The 13698-nt window shown below is 46.6% G+C and overlaps 1 protein-coding gene across 1 annotated transcript in view; it reads right to left on the bottom strand.

Annotated features, from left to right (window-relative positions):
- Positions 1–5104, bottom strand: part of Grid2ip (Grid2 interacting protein) — a 33354-nt gene extending 28250 nt beyond the window's left edge. Inside the window, exon 1 of the mRNA XM_027920190.2 lies at positions 4709–5104. Coding sequence (XP_027775991.2) covers positions 4709–5104 — 396 coding nt within the window. The remainder of the gene's footprint in view (positions 1–4708) is intronic.
- Positions 5105–13698: the final 8594 nt, after the last annotated feature.

Raw genomic sequence — 13698 nt, 5'->3', positions numbered from 1 at the left:
CAAAGATTGTTCAGGGCATAACAGAGCTCCACAGTGCATCCTGAGCAGATTCTCCTGAAGGGTGCTTTAGGACAGCTGTGTTCCTGGTTGGAAATCCTTTCTTGATTCTAAGCTTGCTCAAAGCTGATCCTATGAACTGCCACTCCCATAAACTTCTTTTCTGCCTGTCGATGGAGTCAACTTCCATTATTCTGTAGTCAAGTACCCTCCATACTATCAACATTGTGTATCACTGATTCTAGGGTGAGAATTTTTTCATACTTGAACATCTCCGAAATCAGGATGTGTCTTATTGCTAGTCATTACTCCTGTGCATGTGTGAGAAAGTCGTAGGTGTTCATATTTTTACTACCACTAAGTTATACGCATTGCTGGTACTAAATGTCTAAATAAATCTAACAGAACTCTTTAGGTAACTACTAAATTAAGTGATAAGAAGGTCATAAGGAAGCATGTGTCATATTAGGTAGCGAGAGTTTTGTTTCTTAGTATTAAATAAATAATAACTGTGCATTGAATTTTAGATTTTTTTTTTTTTTTTTTTTTTGGTGCTGAGAGTGAGCCCAGGATCTCATGCATTCTAGGTGAGCACTCTGCCACTGAGCTAAATCCCCAACACCTTAGATTTGATGCAGTGTGGTACTCTCTGGCTAGTGATAATGATGAACTGATGCTCTCAATCTTTGTTGAAAAGTATGACATGTGGAGTGATGGCTAAGGGGTGCCAGGTTTTCTATTTTCTAAATTTGATTCTTATGATGATTGCATGACTGTGTGAACATACTAAAAACCATTAAATTGTGCACATACCAAACAATTTACCCATTTAAAGTACATGCTCCATGAGAGCCCTCTCTTGTTAGTGGAGAGTTTGGTATGTCTCTGGGATACTGACATCTTGAGCTGATCTTGAAGCAGGAAGGAAGGCTGGGTGACTGAGCAAGCCATGCATCTCTCTCTCAGGGGCTCATGATGCAATCTCAGCCTGAATGGGGGTTGTCAGTACCACCTCCCTACATGCACCTCCCAACTTCCCAACAGACCCATCATCCTTCCCTTGAACCCTCCACTATGAGATTAAGAACTTCCTTCTTGATAAAAGCCAACCTACCAGGCCACTGACACCTCACTGCCCCCATATTCCCACCCTCTCTTCCTGTGATCTGCTTGTCATTCATCTTCCAACTCAAAAGTCCCCCTCTCAGTGAGCCTTTCCTAACTGCCCCATCAAAGTGACCTCTATCACTCTCTCTCCTCACTCTATTTCCTCACTTCATTATCATTATCTGGAATCACTTGTGTATTGATTTCTCCAATTGCTTATTGTCTCTTCCCTGCAGGAATGCTAGTTTAGGCTCCTTGTCTGTCTAGGTGATGGCTGCTTCCCCTGTCCTGCACAATTGAGAGTCAATGACAGCTAAATGCATGGTTTTGGCATCTCTACTGCCTCCTTCCCCACAGCTTATATAAATGTTCAAGTCTGTCCAAAACTATGAATGAATGAATGAATTCATCCTTGGTCTCACAACTCAATCATTCTTTTCCTTTGTCTAGCCCAGAGCTGTCTATATATTCTATTTCCATATCACCACCTGTAACCACCATAGTCTGCCCCTGACTCCATGATTGTGCTCTGGTTAAGGACCCCAGGTGGTAAATGATATCTTGATCTTCCACCTAGGGCTTCCTCTTGAACTTATATATCTGACTGCTTCCTAAATGGTTACACCAAGGGATTAAGACAGGCTTTCCAAAGCCTGACACTAGAGATGATGAGTAGGTATTAACAGTGGTCTTTCAGGGATCCAAGCAGAAGCTACTTTCCGTGTTTGTCTGAATCCTAGCAAATTCACACCACAAGTCTGTGCATGTCGCTGTCTGTCTCCCCACTCCCCACTCCCCACAGCCAACCAGCCATATGAAGTTAACCCTCTTTCTGACTTTTGTGCAGCCTGTAAGCACAGGGCCTGGCACAGAGAAGGCACAAATGGATGCTCATGGAACTGAACCAAAAAGCAGCAATGCTTTGCATTTCCTGCAGGTCCTCAGCTGACCTGTGGATAGGGCACCTACAGCATCAGGCACCCACCTCCCATGCACTAGCCCCGCTGGGGAGGTTACTGGTTTGAAATCAAAGTTAGAAGCAGCTTCAATTCAAAGGAGAACATGGCTAGCTGCAAAGGTATTTTATGTAAGAAAGAGGAAAAAATAACTCCCCCCCTCCTGGGGCCTGTGCCATAGTGCAGTTTTGGTGTCAGTTATTACCCAGATGTTCTCAACCTACATCTAAGCATGAGACACCATCACGGGACACTAATGGATTTTCTATTAAATATCAGCTACTTCAAGGAGGAAAAACTGGGGCAGGCAGAGTGCTGAAGAGCACCCAGGGGGCTGGTTATTGAGAACTGGCGGAGGCTCTGCAGAGGCCCTTCATCTTCGGAAGGCAGTCTTTTTTTTTTTGGGGGGGGGGGGATACGCTTCGCTTGTGAGGATTTGCAGGGAGCCCTAACTATGATCCACAACTCATAGTTAGGGCTCCCCCCCATTTTTTTTTTTTTTTTTTTTGCCAGAAAACCCACTCTAGCTGGCCTGGCAGCACGACAGATTCCACTTTAGCCAGCCCTGCTTCCTGGCCAGATCTGTATATCCACTGTACCCTGCTGGGGCTCTGAGTCTGTCCCCTTCTAACCCTGCAGGAATTAAGTGGTGTTTGGGACAGGACTTTGTTCTCTGACAGGCCATCTGGGATTGTTGCAGACATTACTAATTTTTATCAATTTTTCTAGATCTTCCCCCTCTTCCTGGACACATAAAAGACTACATTTCCCAGCATCCTTGAGGAGCACCAGTGTAACCAATTCTGGCCAATGAGTATTGATGGACCATGCAGTTCTAAGAGCCAAGGAACAATTTCCCATGCATGTTTCATCTTCCACAAGGAAACTTGAAGCTTCACACTGAGATGGAGGAATCTAAAAAAGCTTCACATTGAGATGGGGACATCAGCTACTCTGGAAAGTTGCCTGAACCCTTAGAGGACTTTGTGTGGGTAGAGCAAACTATAGTGCAAAGGTACCAAGATGCTAATTTTGTTTGTTAAAGCAGCAGAATTCACCCTGGGTATAGGAAGAAAACCACAACTTAAATAAAAATTTTTTGTGGTGCTTGGGATGGAACCCATAGCCTCATGCATGCTAAGTACATGCTTTAATTATTGAGTTATACCACCAGCCCAGAGAGTCAAGATGGCAGAGGTTGAAGGGCCCAGGCAGGGTTCATGCCAGGGTACATGATAATGAAAAGACTCCTGGAGGTGGGGGGTCAGTGTAGAAGTAGGGAGGACTGGACCAAGCTTGAAGGCTGGAGAAGGCTTCTGTGTGTGTGTGTGTGTGTGTGTGTGTGTGTGTAAGGGCGAGGGAATGTGATACTTAGGGAGTGGAACTGGGAACCATTTTTGCAACAGTCAAGCTCTAACAGGATTTCCAGATTTCCTGGGCCCCCTAAACCTTCAGCCAGGCCATGCCAAGGGCAGGACTGAACAATTCCTCTTCCATGGAGAACAAATCCATGAACTCAGATGTTCCAGTAAATAAGCAGTAAGTAACTTGTTCCAGTAAGTAAGTTTGCAAGCTTGGCATCCAGGTGGGATCTAAGCTTCAGGTGGGGGTGGTAGTGGAATGTCCCAACTCCAGATTATTTCCTGGTCACACTTAAGTTCACTCTTTATTCTGCTGGAGCCTTAGCTAAACAAGGACCATTACTAAAAGTCCTGGAGAACAGCCATATGAATGTGGATGGCCTGAGGGTATTGCTGTACTGAGACCCTGCCGATCTGTCCTCCATTTCTCAGCCCTGAGTCTCTGAGACATGCCTCCCTCTCTCTTTTTTGGCCACTCCCTGTTTCCTGCAAGTAATTCAGGACTTGGGCTCCTTTTATGGCTTTGATCATTCCAGGTTCCCAACTCTCAGTCTTCAGAGTCACTCAAACTCCCCACCTGTGACCTGTCAGAGCCTATTGTGCTAAAGTCTGGCAGGAAATGCCTTTGGAAGGTTGGGGTGGGGGAGTCCTGCAGCCAACCAGCCATCCTGCCTGCTGTGCAAAGTCAGGGGGAGCTATTTTTAAAAACACCAACAATAAAAAGATCTTCTGCCACCCAAGTGTGAATGAAAGTCACAGATACAATGTTGAGCAACAGAAGCCGGCACTGAACAGTACCTGCTGAATAATTCCATTATATGAAGTTCACAAATAGCCAAGATTATAATGATGGCTGTGGAATAGCAGCTCCTCTGAGGGGAAGGAGAGCCAGGGAAAGGGTCAGGTGGGAGCCTTCTGGGTTGAAGGAATTATCCTACAGCCTGCATTCTATTATCTGATCTCAATTTTTGTACAATTTGATGAGGGGGGATTACAAGGGTCTGTAGATGTGTGAGATAGATATAAATAGATAGATATCTATATATGGCTCTTTACACCTACAGTACCTCAATAAAAAAAGATAAATGATTCCCATACAACAAGTGAACAAAGTTACAAAATTAGGTACAGACCCCTCAGTCTTGACCATCATTCTATTTATGGTAAACCTGCCTCTCTAAATTTCCTCGGCAAGCGCCCCCTCCCCGTACAGCGCCCCGCCCCCGCCCACATTTCTAGCACCGCCCCCTCCACGCCCATATTACTAGTCCCGCCCCCGCGCCCTACCTTGCGGCTGAACTCCTGGGCCTTGCGCCTTCGCTCCCGGTGCACGGCATCTGGGCGCTTGCGGCCTGCCAGGCGAAGCAGCTCACGGCCCAGTGCGAGGCCACGGCCACAACGCGGCGCCCGCAAAGCTGCGGACAGGGCTACCGGGCCGCCGTCGGGGCGGGGGAGCACACCAAGGCTGGGTGGCACACGAGGGCAGCGCCGAGCAAGGCGCACCAGGCGTTCACGGCTCAGACCGCCCACAGCCAGCCCCTCCACCTCCAGAATCTGGTCCCCGGGCCGCAGTCCCCCGGCGTGTGCACTACTTCCCTCAGCCACCTCCAGGACGAAGCATGGGCCAGAGCCACCTAGCCGGAAGCCGAAGTCCTCGGGCCAGCCCTGGTTGGTGGCCGGCATGGCAGCTGTGATGGTGTGATGGTGTGGCTGGAGCAGAGAGAAAGAACAGCATAGGGATTCTTTGTGGCCCTGTCTATGGCAACAGAACTGGAGTATCCTGGGCCTCCACTTTTCTCTGACTCCTCCCTCTGTCTCAGTTTTTCTCTCTGTCTGCGTGTTTCCCCTTCCCCATTCATTCGCCTGTCTGTGGCTGAGAAAATGGAGCCCCAGAGGAGCTCAGTTAGAGGAGGGAGGTAAAAAGGGCCATGGGGATGTCCGATGGATACAGACCAGGTCTCAGACCACACAGAGGCAGTGTGGTGGATGGAGGTTGGAGCAGCAGTAATTGGGGTGCATGGTCTTTAGGTAGAAGGGCAGAGAAGAGCCCGGCTGCTTGTCTCTGAACCCTCCAGGACACCAAGGGACAAGGTGGAGGGGGATCTTTGAAGACATCCACTCATTTCTCTATGTATCCCTTACCCCTTGACTTTATAATTAAAACATCCCCCTCCCCTTTGGATGTAAGACAACTCTCCCTGAATCCCTTCATTTGAGTTCCTTGGTGTTTTGACCAAGGCCACACACTTTTCCAGGGGGCTGTCTGGCTTTACTGTCTGGCTTCCATGATACATCTAGTTTCCACGCCCCCTTTTCTTTATGTATATAAATATATATATATAATTTTTTTTTCCTTAGTTGTTGATAGATCTTTATTTTATTTATTTATATGTGGTGCTGAGAATAGAACCCAGTGCCACAGTCCCAGCCCTCCATACCCCGTTTTCTCAGCAATCCTTCCAACTTCACCCTCTTATTACCTTTTTCATCTGCCAGATCCCCTTTCTGAGTCCTGTGTGAATCATACCCTTTCAAAAGGGAATTTTGGAGCAAGAACAAGCCCCAGGTGACCATTCATATCCCCACCCGCTGCCACAGGGCAGTGCCTTATAAACCTCTAGACCCAGGAAGTGGAGGGACCACTCCTTGAAACTGGGGGATCTCAACTCAAGGTCAAGCCCCTGGGGAATGGCAGAGCCAGCCTGTTCCTCCAGCCTCTCCCTAGCTCATTTTTGTCTGTGTATTGCCCACTGTGTACCACCTATGTTGAGAATGTCCACACAGACCTCCCACCACCTGTACTGTAGGCAATCCAGTAATTTGACTACCAACAAGCCCTCCCTCTCTCCTTGTCCAGGGCTTCTGAGGGAACAGGCAGTTATGTACTCTCCCTGGTAGCAGGAGCTGGCATTAACCAAGCCTGTTCAATCACCATATCCCAGCCTCGGTGCCCCAAGGAGAGCTCTCTACAGCCTTTTCAGACAAGACATGTTGGCCTTGGGAGAGAGACATTCTTTTTCTGGGGCCATTAGCTGCAAGGACATTGCAGGCTTGGGGTTGTTGGCCACATGTTGCCGCCTTATGAAGGATCCGTTCTTATAATATTTGTGAACTCCTGGATTCATTTGCTTGAAATTCACCCAATTTTCATTTGAAAAAAGGACTTGTTAGTGTTTCTGGCTCACAAACTTCTGCTTATTTTTTCCTCCTTTCTTTCTTTTAGCTGCTGGATTTCTGTTGCTTGCAACTGATAAGATAATGAGTAATAGAAATGTGTAAGAAAGAGAAATGAATAGGTATTAGTTGGAAGTGCTGTCTCCTTCCCTCATAACTTTTGGTGGTGCTGCTGGGATTTGTTTTTTGAGTTGGGAGGCTTCTTTTTTTTTCCTGAGTACTGGGGTTTGAATCCAGGACTGCACATGCTACCATGTGTAGGCCACTCTCTTCACCATTTTTATTTTTTATTTAGAGACAGGGTCTTGCTAAGTTCTGGGGCTGGCCTGGAACTTGCTGTCCTCATGCCTCAGCCTCCTGAGTATCTGGAATTACAGGCATAGCATCCTGCTGACATGCTCCTTGACCTCCCAGAGAAAGGATGGTGTGGCTGATTTGAGATCTGTGGGTTCTTGACTAGAGACAGGCTCTAGGGAGGTGGTGTCTGTCCTCCAAAACATGTATTGCATGGGCTGGTAACGTATTCTGAGAACGTAGACACAGCCCGACAAGGAAGGACTGTTCTGGATGGAATAGTCTGTGTATTTCTGTCTGTTTAGGGTGGAGATTCCTTATAGGATTCCATGGAGGGCCTCTGGCATTTTAGGTAGTGCATGGGGTGAAGGCTTATTGTTCTGGTCAGTGTCTGAGGGCTCCCTGATGCTGGGACCTTTGAAGGCTTTGAGGGACCTTTGAAACCTGAGCTTCAATGCTATGGTTTCAGATGCCCCTCAGCCCTCTGCAGATGCTTGGAGACATGCCTATTGGAGTCATCTTCTCAGTCTTCCCTCTCCGAGGAAGCAGCCTTCCCCAGAAGGCCTGGGGAACTTCTGGGAAGCTGGTGCTTAGGGAATGGAAGCCCAGGTTTCCAAAAGCATGATTAACTGGGAGAAAATGTCCCTCAGTCACATGCAGAGAGAGTCTGTGCTACCTGGCCATCAGTGGGCATGATGTAAGAACTCACACTGGGGTGGCATCCTGAGGCTGGTAGGATCAGCCCTAAACTGCCAGGCTATGGTGCTGGCCACTAGGCATGGAGCCTTGGGGAAACTCCTCTATCAATTGTTGTCAATGCACTGGACTCCTGGAGACCACTAGGCACAGGACAGGTGGAGGCATCACCACATCTTGGAGGGGCCTGAGGTCAGTTTTTTTTTTTTACCATGAGAGAAGCAGAGTCCTGCAGGAATCATACCCTTCCAGAAACTAGAATGATGGAGTAGAAAGAGGACCCAGAAACCACTTAGATCCTGGAGGTGAGGGGTTTATAAGCATCCCAGAAAGTGGAGAGTCTGTACCTTGAGTTAGGAAGGTCCCAACCCAAGGTCACCCCTCTGGGAAATGGCAGAGCTTGTCCCTCCCTCCAAAGTTCTTGCTACAATGCCCCCCTCCCATCTCAGACAAAGCTTCAAACCTTTCCAGAGGGCTTAATAAAGAGGGGCTGGCTGGAAACTGAATTTAGGGCCAGGTCCCACACTCCCTACCACTCCACAAGCATAGCTATTCTGACCAGCACAGCCATGCTGGGTGGCAGAGCTTCCTGTCAGAGTCCAGAGCAGGCAACTCCTAACACCTCTGCACCCAGCCTGAGGAGCCCACCAGGCCAAGGAGGCTACCAGCACTCAGACACCCCAAGGCTTCTGAACTAAGTCAAGCCCTCCAGTGTGTTCCCAGTCCTGCAGACTGATTTAAGCCTTCTCTTCCACCTACCCACCCAGAGTCCCCTGTCTGGGCCATTCTCCTTTCCTGAACCTGCCCCTGGATGCAGGAATCCAGGCTCCTGATCAGGCGGACTGGGCTGTATCAGGGCATGAGTGGGAGGCATCTTGGAGGACCCCAACCCAGATTACTGGGTGCCACACCTGCTTCCCCCATGTACGCTCACCTTCCAAGCTGATGACTGCAGTGGTCACGGAGGACAAAGCACAGTGCTCACAGAACACCCAGGGACGCTCGCTTGCTGCTGGCTCTGCTGCTCAGAGCTTTGGCATCTGTTACTGATGCACCCGAGGGGACAGCTGGAGTTTCTAAGGCAAAGTGATCCTCTGAGTAACCTGAGAAGGCCCCCGTTACCAGGTAGACCAGCAGGACAGCTGGACAGCTTGGCCAGAACACAGGTTGGCCAATCCCTGCCGCACGGTCCTGGGGGACGAGCAACATTCCTCAGGCCTAAGAGAAGACTTGCTGAGGTGGGCCTGGGGCTTAACTGCCCACGAAGTCATGGGGATTGGCAGATAGAGCAGGAGGATTAGATTGGGTTGTTTTGAGAGGGCAATATGAGTTGGTTCAGCAGGATCAGTGATGGTGAAGGGGACTAATGAGACCCAGTAGGAAATGGAATCCAGTTCCCCATGGAGACTGTCTCAGTGGGAGCCACACAGACTGTTTATTGGCAGGAGGAGAGACCAGGCCAGAAAAAAACAGTTTGGGTTGGGGAAAAAAGTGTTGACTTAAGTAACTGGAAATGAGTGGAGTCCATAACCTGAAGGCAAAAGAAACTGCACATAGCACTCTAGTCTAGTCAGTATGGTTGTTTCCCATGGAGGTACAGGTTCATGATGCTGAACCACACCACACATACAGACTGGAACTGAACAATGCAGTAAGTGGATGGTGGGTGCCGGGTTCCTCTGTTGAAGTGGAAGGTTACAGACCAGCTAAGGAGGGAAAGCTGGAATGATCCATTTGGTACTGGATGAGAATTAGGGCCATCAATGCTAACTCAGGTTTAACTCACTATATACAGATGGATGCATCTAGAAAGCTTTGTAGATGTAAATACATAGACTGATACATGCACATGTACTTATATGTTCTGTCAGCTGAGAGGACCTAGAAACAAAGACTCCAGTAGTAACCAGCACATCCAGTGCCCAGACCTTGATTTCTAGTATTAGTGTCCAATTAAAGGGGTCCTGGCTTCCTGAAGAAATGGCTGATTATGGAAGTGGGGAACAGGATCTTCTGAGACTAGAGAGTAAGAAGTGTTAAACGCACACAGAGACTAGACTTGTCAGAGGGACAGGGCCACCTGAAATTGTTCTTGATAGCTAAAGCTGGAACAATTTGAGCAACAAAATAAATAGCATAGGCCAGGTGTGGTGGCACATGCCTATAATCCCAGTAACTTGGGGGGCTGAGGCAGGAGGAGCACGATTTCAAGGCCAGCCTCAGCAGGTTAGTGAGACCCTCAGCAACTCAGAGAGACCCTGCCTCAGAATAAAAAGGAGCTGGGGATGTAGTTCAGTGGTAAAGCACCCTTGGGTTCAATCCCCAGTACCAAAATAAATAAATAAATAACATAGCATAGTCATCTCTGGGTACTGATGGGGGGTTGGTAGCAGGACCCCTTCGATACAAAAACCCGCAAATCCTCAAGTCCTTTATATAACATGGTATAATATTTGCATATAACCTGTTCATATAAACCCACATACTTTAAATCATCTCTAGATGACTTATGATACATAACACAATGGAAATACTACATAGATAATTGTTATATTGTATCATTTAGGGTTTAGCAGTGGGGGAGCCTGTACATGTTGAGTGTAGACACAACTTTTTTTTTTTTGTGGTGCTGGGGATTGAACCCACTCTACCAGCTGAGCTATGTTCCTAGCCCCAGACACAACTTTTTATGTTTATATTTTTGCAGTACTGGGGATTGAACCCAGGCACTCCACTGCTGAACTCCATCCTAGCTGAAGGGAAAACAAGGAATGAGAGACAAGTGAGTGAGAAATGAAAGACAGAGACCAGGCAGAGATACACAGGAGAGTATACTTGTCAGAGCTGACAAAAGCCATCTTTCTATAGTGGAGACAGGCAAAACAGGCTTGGGTTCCAGGATTTTTATGAGGCAGGCTCAGGAATCAGAGCTGGGCAGGTCCTAATGCAGGTGGTTAGGAATTGGGTTGGTAGGAGGGAGTGGTGAGCCTTTCTCAGAAATGCCCTTGGGTGGGAAAGTGAAACTTTTTCCTTAAAGGGGTGGCTGTCACTTAAAATGGCCATCCAGATGTTAAGCAAGGACCTTATACTAGCCCCCTCCCCCTTTTATAAAAAATTTTGAGACAGGGTCTTGCTAAGTTGTCCAGGCTAGCCTTGAACTTGTGATTCTCCTGTCTTAACTTCCAGAGTACCTGGAATTACAGGCAAGCACACCTGCATCCAACTCAGACATGATTTATTTTAATTTTTGGTTTTTTAAGTTGTAGATGGACACAATACCTTTATTTTGTTTATTTATTTATTTTTATGTGGTGCTGAGAATCGAACCCAGTGCCTCACACATGCTAGGCAAGCGCTCCACCACTGAGCCACAATCCCAGCCCCTCAAACACGATTTTTAAAAGTGTTTTCAACCCATGGTTGGTTGAATCTGTGGATGCAGAACCTATGCATATGGCAGGAGGCAGCCATATTGGGGTCTGACCTAAAGTATAAAACAAATCCCCACAAGTCCCTACTAATAGATGATTTATTTGATAAATAAATGAGGGAAGAGACAAATCTCTCCATGTTGAAGAATTTCAAATAATTTACACTGAAGAGGTGGAGCATAACTCTCTACTTGGCTAGTGATTTCCTTTCAGAGTGTCCATATGAAGGGGTTGGAGCAGAAAATGTAGAACTTTACTGTGGAGAAAGCTGACAAACACTACCTTAGGGGATTGATCAAAGTCAATGTCAACAGTGATAAATCACAGGTGTAGTACACACCCTTGACTTCATGGGATGAGAATGACATTTTGCATCTTCTCTCCCAGCCCATAAGTAGTCTGAGAAAACAGCAGTAAACCCCAATTGAAGGGCCCTAAACAGAATTCTTGACTCTCTAAGACAGACAAGATCATTGAAAGCAAGTGTTTTAGTCAGATTTTTCATCTCTATGATCAAAAGACCTGACAAGAACAACCAAGAGGAGGAAAAGTTTATTTGGGGCTCATGGTTTCAGAGGTCTCAGTCCATGGATGGTTGACTCAATAACTTGGGGCCTGAGGTGAGGCAGAACTTCATGGCGAAAGAGTAGATAGAGGACAGGAAAGCAGCTCAGGACATGGCTGCTAGGAAGCAGAGAGAGGTCCATTCACCAGGGACAAAATACATACCCTCAAGGCACGCCTCCCCCAATGATCTACCTTCTCCAGTCAACCCCACCTGCTTACAGTTACCACCCAGTGAATCCATATCAAGGGATTAAGCCACTGATTAGGTTACACCTCCCATAACCAAATCATTTTATCTCTGCACTTTCTTGCATTGTCCACACATGAGCTTCTGGGGGGATACCACCTATCCAAACCATAACAGCAAGAAACTGGCATAGATTGGAGGAAACTAAGGAGACATTTTTACTATCTAGGGGTATTGGTTTCATTGTCTCTGCTCAGCAAAGAACTGTAGAACAGGACACAGAGATAGCAAGCAAGCAGCAGGTATTGCAAAAGCTACAGCGACAGACTTCTCCAAAGAGAAGGAGCCCTGGAGTCAGGAGTCTGATGGGGAAGTTTTGGCTTGTTCTTTTTTTTTTTTTTTTAAAACCAAGGGCTGAAGTATTAAATAGCTGCAAGCCTGATGAGTGTGTAGTGAGATTCATTTTGAGCAGATACAATGCTGGTCTTTTATTTTTTCAACTTTTTTTTAATACAGTATCTTGATTTTATTTGTATGTGGTGCTGAGGATCGAACCCAGTGCCTCATGGGTACTAGGTGAGCGCTCTACCACTTGAGCCACAACCCCAGTCCCTCCCCCCCCTTGGCTTGTTCTTTTTATGGTCCCTGGAATTTCCTCCTTTCCTGATCTCCTCCCCTGTCTTCGATCTCCTCACTATTATTCATTGGTGCCCTCTGTGTCCATGCATCTATTTTAGTTTTTCTATTGGATCCCCGGCTCAGTAGGACAGAAGTGTCTGACTTGTTCCCTACTTGTATCCATGAGTATTTCATCAACTGGGAAGTTGACCTCATGGGAAGACCTTCTTCATGCTCCTTTGGCTTGGCCCTGGGCCTGACTTCCTCACTTGCCATCTTACCCTGGCTGCCTACATCCTTCTAGATCTCCCTCAACATGATGAATAAATGCAGTTTAGTCTCCTGGATGGGACTCTGGAACAGAGAAAGGGCATTAGGGAATAAGTGAGGTACTCTGAGCTAGTTAATAATAATGGATCAATTTTGGTTCATTGGTTGTGACATGAGATGTGTAACATGAGATGACATCATTTGGGGAAATGAAGCGCAGGTACAGGGGAACTTCATCCCATCTTAACCGTTCTTCTGTGAATCTAAAACTATTCTAAAATTAAAAGTGTATTTTAGGGCTGGGGTTGTGGCTCAGTGGTAGACCTCTTGCTTAGCATGTGTGAGGCACTGTGTTCCATATTCAGCACCACATATAAATAAATAAATAAAGGCCCATCAACAACTAATAAATTTTTTAAAAAGTGTATTTTAGGGGCTGGGGTTGTAGCTCAATAGTAGAGCGCTTGCCTAGCATGTGTGAGGCACTGGGTTGGATCCTCAGCACCATATAAAAATAAATAAAGACATTGTGTCCATCTACAATCAAAAAAAAAAATTAAATGTATTTTTAAAATTCTTTTCAGAGGGGTACTATGGCATGTATATGTAATCCCAGCTATTTGGGAGGCTGAGTCAGAAGGATCACTTGAGCTCAGGTTCGAAGTCAGTCTGGGTGACACAGAGAGACTCCAGCTCAAAAAAAAAAAGTGTAAAAAATGCTCTTCTCAGGGTGTGGGGGAGGAGTACCAGATAGACTACAAGGTATTTGTAATAAGCTTCATGTTTTTCACACTTGTTTTAGCCAGAGGTACTCTCCAAAGGGTACACACCAAGGTTATTCTGTGTGTGTGTGTGTGTTTGTGTTTGTGTGTGTGTGCATGAGTTTGTGTTTGTGTGCACATGTGTGAGAAAGAGAAAGAGATGGAGAGAGGGATTTGTCCATATGTTTTCTTTCATCTCACATACATTATCACCTCTTTGCTGGGAGCGAACAGTATATCTTCATGGGAAAAAAAATAAACACAAGTGAACAAAAGTGA

The sequence above is a fragment of the Marmota flaviventris genome, chromosome 19 (genome assembly GCF_047511675.1).
Source record: "Marmota flaviventris isolate mMarFla1 chromosome 19, mMarFla1.hap1, whole genome shotgun sequence".
In the NCBI taxonomy this organism is placed as follows: domain Eukaryota; kingdom Metazoa; phylum Chordata; class Mammalia; order Rodentia; family Sciuridae; genus Marmota; species Marmota flaviventris.
This window is presented reverse-complemented; position numbering and strand designations above follow the sequence as displayed.